This window comes from Bombus huntii, chromosome 3 (genome assembly GCF_024542735.1).
Source record: "Bombus huntii isolate Logan2020A chromosome 3, iyBomHunt1.1, whole genome shotgun sequence".
Taxonomy (NCBI): Eukaryota; Metazoa; Arthropoda; class Insecta; order Hymenoptera; family Apidae; genus Bombus; species Bombus huntii.
In genome coordinates, this window is record NC_066240.1 from 18,145,135 (window position 1) to 18,158,590 (window position 13,456).

Below are 13,456 nucleotides of genomic sequence, written 5' to 3' on the forward strand. Positions count from 1 at the left end.
GGGGAAGAGAGAGAGCGATGTTAGTTGTATAGTCGGTTAAAAGCCGAGTAACGATTAAGATCAAGATTTTTCTCATGCACCGCTACACACGGAACAGGGAAAACGACGAGAAAGAAAAAGAGAGAGAACCATAGCCACGACGATAATAAAAAAAAAAAAATGAAGTCACGAAGACGAGTCGAGCTAGAGTTGTCCAAAACTTGCTAATTACATTTCTCCGCTTGATAAAAAAAAAAAAAAAAAAAAAAAAAAAGAAAAGATAAAAGATTTGACGTTATCGTCGTGTTAATATCGATAATATCGTTATTACTGTTATTTATTTAGTCGTTCGCTGGTATAGCATGCATCTTTAATTTACCAACAACGGCCATTGACCTATTCTTCCTCGTTAGCCGGTCGCGGTCAAGAAAACTGGCGAGAAAGCTCTGTCAATGGCCGCCGCGTTAGCGAACTCGACAAACACCAAAAACGAGATCAAAGCGAATAGCCGATGTGTTTGGCAAAGAAGAAGCTGGCCGCGAAAGAAAAGTTACATGGTTCGCGCTACGCCCCTCTTAAAATTCATCCTTTTCTCCGTCTCCCGAATACTTCCGTGTGCTTCGTTAAACTTTGCCACCCGTATATGTTATACTTACCTCTAACGCGAACGAATGCGATTTTAAATAACAAAACGACGATAAATATCAAAATCTCGGTATCGCGTGAGCGTATCGAAGGAACGTTAACGAACGATCGAAATAAACAAACGTAGCGGTGACGTGCAGAAGTAGCAGCTGACAAAAGTACTATGCAAATACCGAGACTTTCTGTTTCTACGCTCATAGACTATCGTACGAAAAGACAAGAGGAAACATTTTTCAAAACAAAAAATGGATGCAATATGATAACGAATAACCGAAAAGACAAACTGTGGAAAGCAAAGTCGGAGGGTGAACTGGGGGACGATTAAACAACTGCGACGTTAGGTCGCGGACCTTACCTGACTTTCTACCAACATCGCCATGTCCATGAACATATCGTGAAGTTCCCTGATCGAATTTTCTAGTTTAATGATGTCGGCATGACGCGCCTCGATATCGGCGAGCGTCTGTTTCGCTTGTTGTGTTTCCATGATAATCTGCGAGAAACGCGTCTCGATACAGCACCATGTTTTCGATCCATGTAGAAACGAAGAAACGAAACGCTTACCCCCTGCGTGAACACCGCCGGATTTCCCTGTTCCAGCATTTCCTCCAGTTCCTCGTTGGTGGTCGTCCTACCGGCTAAAAGTAGAAACCGATGGTCGTTTAAACTCTAACATAAGGCGTAACACGCGGTCAACTACGTGCTCTTATACGATATACAGATACAAGCAATGATCCTCGCTTACTGATTTCCAGCTGTCGTTGTATCCTTCCCTTACACCGTTCTCTGTAATCGGTTTGCGTTCGATTGTACTCCGTCATCACTTCGACGAACTTCCTCGAAAGCGTCGAATGCTGTGTCTTGCGTATCCTCAAATCCGCCGAAGATTTGTTCGTGTGCTCTTCTTGCTCGATATTTTGTTCTATCACTGTCCACATGGGAAACATAATATCAAAACAGAGTCGGCTAGCGGACACAGTCCAAACCGTATATACAACATGCCTGTCTTCTCAAAACGCGACTACTTTTTATTTATAGCGAGCAGAGGTGCCCGTGGCTTTCACCACAAATACCTCCGCGTGCAATCTGTGCGTGAAAATTTACACGCGCGTTCATTCAAGCCGAAGAACGATGTTGGCGCGTCCAGAGACAAAAGCCACGCGTACCTCTGTTAACACTATAAATACACCCCCAAATCAGGGCAAGACACGATCAAGAATCAAGCGTTCGATCGGCTTTTCGCAACGCACGGTCGATTTAACTACGGCCATCGTACGTATATAGTTATAGACATACTTTTAAAGTAAATCTCGCAATTGGATGAATTAACGTTACGCGATATTTGTATAAAGGCTTGCATTCATTTCGTCGCGCATCTATCTAGGCTCTGTCTCTTACCCTTCAACTTGGCTCTGACTTTATTGGCCGTTTTCTTGATATCGGACATCAGGTCTTCCAATTCCATTTTAACCTCTGCAATGAGAAAACAAAAACTTGATTCATTCTGTTATCTAAGTATCTTACCATCGTTTAACCACGTTTCTCGATACGTCCCTTTCCATGAATTCACAAGCAACTCGTCAACGGCCCATAATTCTTCTTTCGACGCGTAAAAGTATCGCTCGAGATACGTCGAAAGTATCGAAACCAGATAGTCTACGTTTTTTTCAAGCTCTCTCGTGGCAAATGCCTGAGTTTCGGTTACGTTTACGTTCGGAGTTAATTGCCTGAACGAGAGAACGCGACAGATGGCGACTCCTTAGGACCCGAAACGGAGGAAAGCAAAAATGCAACGACACGATTCCACTCGATCGGTATTTCCTGCTGTCATCGGCAAAGTCTTTTCTACCTGACCCGGTTGTCACCGGATACTCCCTGTAACCCCTTTCTCATCCCTGTTCGTCATTCATCGACAGGGTTGCCCGATCAATTCCACCAACCGCACGGAACCGTATCGCCAATTATCGCGCGTTTATTAAAACGTACCATATCCGTCGTACGCTACCCATGTCGTGTCGCGTACGTACTATGCATACGTACAACATACACCTATGTGGTCTACGTATCTATCTATATGTCGGTGATGAAAGGACATCGGGGCCTTTCTTTTGGAATTTTTGGGAACATCCCCAATACTTTAACCTAGACTTTTTATTATAGTTGTACTTAAATAACGAAACTTAGAAGTAGTTGTTTATGATTTAATCGGATTATGTTTGGCTGAGATTTATGACAGTAGGCTTGGGCTCGAAGTGACACAACTGGTCGGTAAACGTAGCCACGGTCACGAGATGGATGTTTTTACCTAACACAGGTATGGAGTAGTTGTATAGCTCTCCTTAAAAATATAGTTGTGGCAGCACACGTGGACAAATCAAGCCACGCGTGGTTTTGCCTCGGAGTATCAATATCGTAGAACACACACATATTGTACTAATAATCGAGCTCCGGACAGAACAATGTCGCCGCTAACGTGCAACCGTCTAACAAAGGCGATTGGAATTTTATCGGTACCCCCTCGAACAATATAATATAAACGAACGCGGTCGTAAGGAGAGGAGAGTTTCATCACTCGCAGTCGCATGCGATCTCATCAGCGAGTTACATACCGTCTTTACGAGTTAATACCGAGCGTTCTAGCGAACATTCTTTGACTCGAGTGGTACAGAGAAAAGCATATAAGTGCAGTTCCACTTGGACTGATCTAGTTAGTTGAGTTCTACTTGTACCGTCGATAAGTAAGTTGAGTTACGCTTGAATTGTGGACAAGTAAGTTAAGTTCGACTAAGGACTTTGAAAGTAAGCGCATTTACTATCCCGTTGACCGTGGATTCGTTATCGAACCTAAGATCATTGTCACTAGCATCTCGAGTATCTAATCACCACGGTTCAAATTCTGTAATAATCATATTTGTACCAGTAAATATCATCTCTATTGTATAACAACAATGGCTAGTCCAAATGAAGATTCGTTACACGCCCCTAACCTCAATGAGAACTCGACATATATATAAGTACCTACTGATACTAGTTAAAAAGCGAGGTTCGAGCCTAGAGACGTGGTCGAACGACGTACAGAGAAGAAAGGAAAACATTTTGACCGATCGAGATTTCCAAGATCGTATCTCCGATCGAATTTGTATTCGACATTGAATTGGATTCCGCTAGTATAGTCGCCGGCTGTGCACGCGTTCTCATAGGTGACGCGACGGGCGCGCGCATTCTCCTGCGTCGAGGGTGCTCGATGGAATTGGGTTAATACGGGGTGGAAACGTGCCAGACCTACTTCCAAAGCCTCTCGAGAACTCGGCACGCCCGGGAGACACGGGACGCTCGAATTCGATCGAATGGCGCGCGCGTTTCCTGTTCCAGAAAAATTTCCTCTTTTCCTCTTCCCTTTCTTGCCGCCATTCTTTTCTCTCGAACGACCAAACGACGAACGCGACGCGATATCGATCTCTCGGACGCTTCCGATTTCGGCAAACTCGTGCGTGACCCGGCATTCTCGTCCGCGATTTATCAAACGCGTTTCCATATGGAACGCCACGCTTCCGTTACGAATTGTACATATCGAGCGTAACGAGCAGCACAGCGAATGATAAAATCGAACTACCGCTTCGTCAACCAGCATTCAGCGACCTATTTATTCGAACGAATCCGTTCTATCGGGATACGCGACAGACGATCTTCGATACAACCTTTCGATAACAAGCGCTTCTCGCGATCGTGGCACGCCGCTCGTGTAACCGACAGCTAGAAAATCGACTCGATGCTATCTAAACCCAATCTAAATCGCGTTTTGATCGTATTCGGCGAACGAAGCCATCTGACCGTTTTAGGACGGTGCAGACGCTGTTTCACATCTCCACGACCGTGATCAAGCATCGTACGAGCACGTGGGAAGAAATAGATCGATAGAGATAGCGGCGATGAGAAAACCGTCGTCGTCGGTTTCGTTTTTCGTTTTGAAACGAGATACGCGAGGAGCAAGAGAGCTCGATCGATCTTTTCGCTAGAACGCTTCCAAGTCAGCCGATGTCAGACGTAAAAGTAAGTATGTGTGTGCAGTGTGCACTCGTGGTGCATCGATCCGGTCGTCCTCTCCAGTTTCTCGCGACGAACAACGTCACTCGACTTGGTCGTTCACGGTGTTCATCTCCGTTCTTCGTGAATCATCGCGCGCGCACATTCGCGTCTCTACTATCCTTCCGTTCTCCTCCTCCCCTCGTTGTTCTGCCTACTTCCCCGATGCCTCGACTCCTAACCTACAGTTATAAAATAGCTCGCGTACACTGGACAAATCGTTCCAACGATCGATAAGGATTTTTTCGCATATATCGACGGGTCTACCGAAATCGAAAGATCAGTTCTCCGCTGCTCGGTGTATCGATGTAGGAGTTCGCTTTATATTCGAAAATTGTAATAATACAAGGAAACACGAATCGCATTCTCATTCTGTCGATTATATCCATTCTCGGACGTAGGAGAACATAATCCTGCTATTTATATCGCTTCCTATATACAATACATATGTAGATCCGAAGAGAGATCAGCCGCATTCAGCAAGCATTCCAGCCGGAACGATGGGATCGAACTGATCGGTTCGCCGAATAACCGGAACGCCGGTAATCGAGCATCGTTAGAGATTAGTAAAAGAAGAAAAAGTATTATAAGCAACGAATCTCTAATTATAAGTGCCGAGTGGACAGTTACGATAGCAACGAGGGTAAGATCAATCGTATTGGACGATTCTAACGATCTTTGTCGTTCTACCGTTTCGTTCTTTTTCCCTGTCGTCTTTCCTTTTCTGCTTCGCTGGCTTTCTTTATTACCCGTCCAATTCTGTTCCTTTGCTCGTCTAACCACCATTTCCGAAAGACTGGACGAACGACGTACAATCCTTCGCGTTCGACTCGTACACGTTTTCCCATACTCGTTGCAACGCAGCTATTTTCTGCGGATCGTTTATCAGCCGGAATCAAACAGATTTGATCCTACGGAAAATTGGCCGTCTGCGTTCTACAAACAGCGATTAAACGTATCCAACGATGGAACAATTTTGATTTGGATCTCTCGCGCGATGGTTTGCGCGATCGATGCACGAGACGGATAAGATTAAGGAGAGACCGTTGGAACTCACTTTCGTCGGTTTGTGGTGCCGATAAGATGGCACTATGTTTTTTCTTCACATCCTCTACGTTCGTCTGGATCCTGTCTATCATTTCGCGGATCTCCTCCACCTATGGAAAAATTAGAAGACGTTAAACCACGTAGCGGTGTCGGTAAAAATCGAAGAAGATACAGAAACGAAGGAAGGAAAACAAATAGAAAAAGAGAGAAATGGGGAAGAATACATTGAAAAATATGAACTATCGATCGTGAGGTATACGACGAGAAAGAAGAACGGAAAATAATCCAGCAAGGAAGGAAAAGTATGCAATGGATGGTGAACTCGTTTGAACAATACGTAGTTTTCACAGGCATCGTATTACGAAGGCAAATCCACAGAACTTAAAGAGTAAATCGGTTAGTAGCTACTTCTTCGTAACATACGTGAATAGTAAAACGTTTAACATCGGTCGATAAGATCGTTGAAAGTTGTAGGGCCGCGCTCGTCCAGTAGGAGAAAAGGCAGATTTAACTGATTTTATTTTCGAAAAGATAAAAGGCGACAAGTGGTTGATATGTCGTTTCTACGGTAACGATTCGCACCGATGTTTCACCTTTATTAAAATTGTCTCTTCCCACGCGCTGTAGAATAAAAAAGATCGGATACCGAAACAAGCGGTCAGAGTTAATACGAGCCCACGCAAATAGCAACGAACGTAAATGTCAAGGATCTTATTTGCACTGATTTCCTACATCGAATTGTCGGTAATGCGTAGGTGCGTGGTATCGAGTCGCGTTGGATTCCGATCGTTCGTATTTTTCCATTTTACGTTTTCCAAACAACGTTTGTTCCGGTGTGATGATTCGCATCGAGTATCGACCACCGCCACCCTTTATTATTATTACGATACCTACGTGAACTCCAATAAGAAACGTTAGACTATAAAAGATCCGTAGCGACTAGTTGCACGAACAAAAGAGGAAATTGTCATGCAAACGACTAGCAAGCACGGTTTATCAGCGAAGCTATTTTCAAAGCTATCTTTGAGAAAGCCGTTAGCTTCCAATAAACAACTTTCCTTGGTTGCGTGATTTCGCTGAAATATTTTACGGCGCCCTTAATAGCAAATCGCTGGTGTCATAAACACCGAGTCCGAAACTATTCAACACTTTACTGACCGCTAGCGATTCAACAGCATACGCACGTCCGACCGGCATCTCAGGCGCAGATTCTCCCTGGCGCTGCCTCTGTTTCGGTTTAGACTCTCCGATACCATTCTTTTTGTTCACCGCGAACGGTACGTTTTTCAAATTGATATAAAATTGTGGCAGCTTACAAAGCAGCGCAACTGGCGCAACTGAGCGAGGTATCTTAGTACTAAATAACAAATTACTGCTCAAATAATGAGAAAGATTGTCGGCGACAAGAAGCTGATTAAATGGGCCATCGGTCGGTAAACGTCGGTGACAAAGAACCGGTGAATCGGCTATCGGTCGGTAAAGTGTTAATTTTGCAAAAAGAGTTCGCCACGCGAGGCCGGTCCATACGGTCGATCAAGTCGCGACCCTCGGGCTCCAAGAAAATCCCCTTACGTCTACAAACTTCCGCTAACAACATTAACCATACAAAACGTACGAAATTCTCCGCGAACAGGAAACGCAGAGGTGCAGCCTCCGACGAGTACGGAACGTACACGCGTCAACGTAAAAATGCAAAACTATACTCTGTGATTGAATCGAACACGTATCCAACCATCCCTTCGGATCCATTTGTGTATATTCCATGTTTTAACGATAGTCTGGTCGATTTAATGTAGCAAATAATTATATTCTTTGATCATCGTTCTCATTCATTTTCACGTTCGTATTTTTTGCTGTTTGCCATGAGATATGCTGTAAATGATTCTACTGGGTTGGCAACTAAGTGATCGCGGATGTTGTCATTAGGTGGTAATGATAAAGTCCGCAATCACTTAGTTTCCAATCAAATACAAAACGTATTCGCACTTTGCTATCCTATCCAATTCATCTTCAATTTTTTCGATAGAATTTAAGTTAAAAAAAGGATAATAATTGTTAGATATAATTGACTGTACTGCGTTCATTCTTTCGCATAATTGAAACAAATTTCTAAATTTGTATCCTTGCATGATTATAAAATTCTGATCGATTAATCGTTTTCTTGATACTTTAGATTGATTGTCGCGTTTCCTATGAAACCAGTAAGCGTCCTAACACTTATGAACAGGGGCGTACGAGTAACGCGACCCAATGAGAAAATCGCGCAGCGAACAACGTGCAGACAGAATGGATGCGAATACGGGGGTTGAAATATTTGATACATTTTGTACGCGATAGGTGACGCGATATGGCCATTCGGCTCGGAGTCGTCTCGACCTAATTCTCCAATATCGAGACGAAACCATCCGAACAGAAATTTTCTTGCGTTTCGATATCGACGTGAGCTCGTTTGTAGACGACTGGTCGCGTCTCCTTTGTAACTGCGTTCCCTCGTTCATCGACGAACCAATGGAACCGCGTCAAATAGAAATGCCGATCAAGTAGGACGCGCTTCCTGCGCTTACGATACGTAAATCACTTTTCATACGCATACCGCAGTTGATAAATTTCGTTCCATCGATATCGCGATTCCGTCGAAATAAACACGCGAGCGCGACAACGATACTTCGATCTCTCGCGTCTCAATGCGACCGCTGTTCGCGACTTTGAAAAGATTAATTCCACCCAATCGCTCAACAGATGGAATCCGATCGTCTAGACAACAGGAATCTATAGATTCGATCATAGCCGATCTTAACGTTTACGTGAACTTTCGATCTGCCGCTTAATCGCCCTCGATCGCGTACGTATAATACGCTGCTACGTATTGTCTCGCGGTTGTGTGAAATAATTGGGAAAAGAGACAGAAGAGGGAGACAGGGGGCGAGATGAATAGACGAGATCGGTCGGAGAATAGATCGAGGAAACGAAAAAGAAAGAAAAAGGGAAGAAAGCGTGTTTCTTGGCGATGAGATACCATGCTGGGAAATAGAGTCTCTTTCGAAACGAGATTTCACGTCCGCAGTTGTACAGATTGTATACTTACCTCCGCGAAAAATTCGGTCATAAAATCATCCGGCCCGCCAACGTTGACGGAAACATCGTCCGCCACGTCATCGTCGTCCGACTGGGCCTGAAACAAATCAACAAAGTATTCGTTAATAGTCGATTTGGTTTTTGCACTGGTGTGTATCGAACGAGCGATCAACGTCCATCATCCAGTCAGCATCTTTCGGATTACGTTGTTTTCAATTCGTGTACATACTAGCGATCGATCGGTTGATACATATTTCAGCCGTTTATTCGCCAAATCGGTTAACACTTTACTGACCGCTAGCGGTTCGTACAGCATACGCACTGACGCAACTGAGCAAGGTACCTTAGTACTAAATAACAAATTACTGCTCAAATAATGAGAAAGATTGTTATAGGCCATCAGTCGGTAAGCGTCGGCGACAAAAAACCGATTAATCTGCTATCGGTCGGTAAAGTGTTAACTGCAGGAAATAAAAAGTAGACCAAGTCGATGAAATTATAAAAGACTAGCTGGAATTTAATTTAGCGATTCTAGATTCACCGTCGTTTGTAATAGAGATCGATATGGTAAATGGTATTCGAGAAACATTTGTAGGGAAGTGTTTTCCGACCGTCGGTCGAGCAAGACGCAATCGTGAAGTGAAAACCAAGCTGCGCTAATCCGACTTGAGTCGCATCTACGCTCATTGTTCGCTTCCATAACCGTTTGAATGGCAGAGGTGTTTGAAAAAACAGGGTAGAAAAATCTTAATCGATTAAAAAGAGAAACAAGCGGCGCAATAGCTCTCATCATATTTGTTATTTTATGAAATACACCTATATTATTGTATATGCGTACTATTAATTTATAAATATTTCAAGTTTTCTTCAGTAAAAATTATTGAGAAGATAACGATAAAGTACAAAATACCATCAGTCGTTCGTAGCGTTCGAATGTACTGGGACTTTTCGACGCAAAATCTAAACAGCGCGATCGCGCTGCTTGCGACTCAAACGGTTAAGCAGCAGCGTATAATAAGATATAGTCTGTGTCCATCTGGAGGAAATGTACCTTCCAACGGTGAAGGAATTATATAAATCGATTGAATAGTTTCTGAGATTACCTCGGGCATACACATATACCTACGTAGAGGCTTTCTCTATTTACAATATTACTATAGATAAGTATCAGTCGACTGCTTTAGCACAAAGTCCTGCAAAATTTCCAAAAATGGAAGTAAACATTTTGACCTGTGAACGGTACATTTTCGAAAGACCGATTCGCGAATGTAAAGAGAACGCGATGTCAACCGACGACAAGTTGCCGAAGAACAGTTCGTGGTGTGTAGATTCGCGTCGACGAATTAGCATGGAAGACACGATCATGAGAAAGGACGCGAAAGACCAGTCACATCGATACTGCTGTATTTTACTCGTGACCGATACGATACTCATTATTCCGTTCCAATTAACAAATTGCTATATGTGTTGCATTTCGTATCGAATAATACGATACCTTTACTCCACTAACAAACAGAACGTCCGATAATTATATCGTCAGTCCAATACGATCGATACTCGTAAAGCTTCGTTGTATTTTCAAACACGTGTCAAACAATGTCTAAATACGAATCAAACGGAAAATCTCGTCCGTACTGGTTCTCTTTAAACACCCTATATCTCATCCTCGTTCAAACCATGGAACTGGTCTAACGCTACTTTAGCTGTTTGCAATCGGCATATTTTTCTACCGCCATTACCGAACGATAAACATTTACAGTTTGAAAATAAATTTTGAATACCGCCACTATGGCGACATCCGACTTTGACGAGAAATTTTAAATGACGCCACAGTGGCGACATCCGACTATAAAGGGTTAATCGTCTCCACGCGAATATATTTTTATATTCCAGCTATTGTACGTTTTCATCGATCTCTCCTCCTTAACTCTTTGTTCGTACCTCCTTCATTTATCTACAGCTAACTAATAAATGCAGACCTGGCAAAATTTGTCGCGAGACATAATTCACTGAATTTCAAATTGTTTAAATGCGATTAATAAAATATAAAACTATCGATATTGTCATATTCTAGAAAATGTGTTAAGTATGTAATGAATGTGAATCTAATTGTTTCAACTACAGTATCAGATAGAGATATTAAAATAGAAATTACAAACAAATTTTAAATCTTGTAAAAAAAGGTTTCATAATGTATTTATGTATAATATTTACAAATATTACTAATATGTTCCTATTATAATTCTCACATTTCGCCCTCCGCCCAAGAAAGATTTCTATATCCGTCACACTGTTTCGAAGTCCTACTCGAGATTATATCAAGATGTCGAGATTATCGCACGATACATTATATAAAACACGAAAACGAAAAAGTAGGCCGTCCTTTCTCGATTCTTTCTTTTCGAAACTCTAATAGCTGATTTTTGGATAATACCGAACTATGCCGAACAAGTTCTACTGCTACTGCTTTTATCATACGACATAACCTATGCAGACGCAACAAGCGCATGTTCGTGTCATCCCTTTTTAACAAATATTACGATATACATACATCTTATTTACTTCTTATTTTTTATGCGGTTCTTCACTTTGACTACTATTTTCAGTTGTATCAAAAAATAAGGAGAACTCGATTAGAAGTCGAGCGTACGATTCACCGATTTCCAAGTGTTTCGATCGTGAACGCATTCTCGTACGAAAATCCAGGCCGTTGAAGAAGAAAGAATTAGAACACAACGCAATGTCTAACGCAGCTAGGCACGCTAAACAAACTACACATATACTATCTACGTAACGCGACAAACGATCGAGAAATAAATTTGAACACGAATGATTTGTTCCTTGCACGGTATTGGACAATACGCGCGACAACCGCGTATAATTAACATCTAAAAAAAAAAAAAGACAGATAACAAAGCAAGTTGATTCTCACGATTGGTCGGAATATATGTAAGGGAGGGGGGAGAGTGTGGGGATGAGGGTGATTGTTCGTAGGGCAATTGTTTATCGTAATTAGAAACCACTGATTTCTTTCTTTCTGAAGTCAAACGAAAGAAGAAAAATAGGAAAACGATCGTCGAATGTAACCGATGGGCTCAGGTACGCCCAAATACATATGTAGCAGGTTCTCGTGAGTATTAGTCGGCGCCTCTGAGTCATCGACACCGACACCACTATTCCTACGTACGACCGGTCACCTCCTAATGAAACTATAAAAATACTCGTCAATACCCGGAACATTGTATATTGTATCACAATGTTCGAACGTCATCCGGAAAAATGAATCTTCCATTTGAAAGTGACTGCCTGAATGTACTTGTACCGGCATCGAGAACTCTGTCATCGTTATGAAATAAACGATGACGAAAAACATATATTGGCAAACACCTGTCAGTCACAGGAGGCATTGGTCTCTCTCTTTCTCTCCCTCTTTTCTGAACTCTCACGCTCGCTCACTCGCTCGCTCTCGCTCTCTGTTCAACTACCGAATAGTTGACAGTCAAGTAGACATCTCGGAAACGCCTTCTTTCCATTTTACCAGTAAACGAGCATCGATTCATTTGACGATTGGTGTTTTTAAAGGAACTGTTTGAAGTCGTCGAATGAAACGACGATGTACTATATTACAAGTATAAATACATATATATATATATATATATATAATATATATACATATATATTATAAGTGCATATATATCGCGAGAGAATATCGTTTCTTCGAACGTCACAAAATACGAACGATGCAGAGAGTCAGAGTAACAGAATTACAAACAGACACTAACAAAACTGAGATTTGCAGGAGTAAGAGAGAGAGCGCGCATGAATTAGAGAAAACTAGAGAGAAAACCACAGAAAAAAGGAAGGTAGAAGGAAGGAAAAAGTAGACGGGCAAGTTGTCGTCGACCGTTCGGCGATTCGGCTTGATTTCGAAAAAAATATAGCTAGTTTTTGAAAACTCACCGCAACGAGGGCTGCTAATCTATCCTTGGTCATGGCGAGGGTGGCAAAGTGTTGCGAGTCAGCGGGTGTACGGAACGATGAGACTAGCGACTAATCCCATTCACGATTTTATCCATGTACTATGAGCACGACCACTAAAAACTAAAGGAAACGGACGCACTAGCGGCGAGAGACACGATCGTAAAATCGATACACTCGCGAACTCGGCTGCTTCTGCAGTGCCGTCCGTTCTGTTGCGCATGCGCCGCTGACGTCAACTATACTCAGGACCGAATCTAGACCTCGACGTAGCCCCACCTTCGTCATTTCCCCCCTCTACTTCCTTTACCGTTTATTTACTCTAAGAATTTTCCTTTCCATACTGATCTATATTTCAGCCACCAACGTAAAATTCGGAACTTTTTCGATCTCTTCTTTCTCCAATTTATCGATATATGTTTGAATCTGTCGCCTTCATACGTGAATATTCTTCGAAGTCTGCAATACTCTGTTTCGTTAAATGAAACAAAAAAAAGCGAGTGAATCTCCGTTATCAAAGCAACCATAAAAATATCAGACACTTTGATACGACAAACGCGAATCTTACGATCTACGTTTTGATGTGTTATATATTTCTATCGAAACGGAAGAAAGAAAACGAAAACGAAAGGAAACCATTGGGAAAAAG

At 42.4% G+C, this 13,456-nt stretch overlaps 1 protein-coding gene across 7 annotated transcripts in view; it reads right to left on the minus strand.

Moving 5' to 3' along the window:
• LOC126863895 (syntaxin-1A) overlaps positions 1–13,039 on the minus strand; it is a 36,146-nt gene extending 23,107 nt beyond the window's left edge. For 2 of the 7 annotated variants that reach the window (XR_007688996.1, XM_050614600.1), the window contains exons 1-7: positions 12,790–13,033; positions 8,840–8,926; positions 5,765–5,864; positions 2,023–2,097; positions 1,370–1,552; positions 1,189–1,262; positions 980–1,117 (exon numbers count right to left, since the gene is read on the minus strand). Coding sequence is in view for 4 of the 7 variants with exons in the window: in XM_050614600.1 (XP_050470557.1) it covers positions 980–1,117; positions 1,189–1,262; positions 1,370–1,552; positions 2,023–2,097; positions 5,765–5,864; positions 8,840–8,926; positions 12,790–12,822 (690 nt within the window). In the remaining 3 variants the exon portion in view is untranslated. Of the gene's footprint in view, positions 1–979; positions 1,118–1,188; positions 1,263–1,369; positions 1,553–2,022; positions 2,098–5,764; positions 5,865–8,839; positions 8,927–12,789 lie in introns of all 7 variants that reach the window. The other 5 variants (XR_007688995.1, XR_007688994.1, XM_050614598.1 and 2 more) reach the window with 5 other exon arrangements.
• Positions 13,040–13,456: the final 417 nt, after the last annotated feature.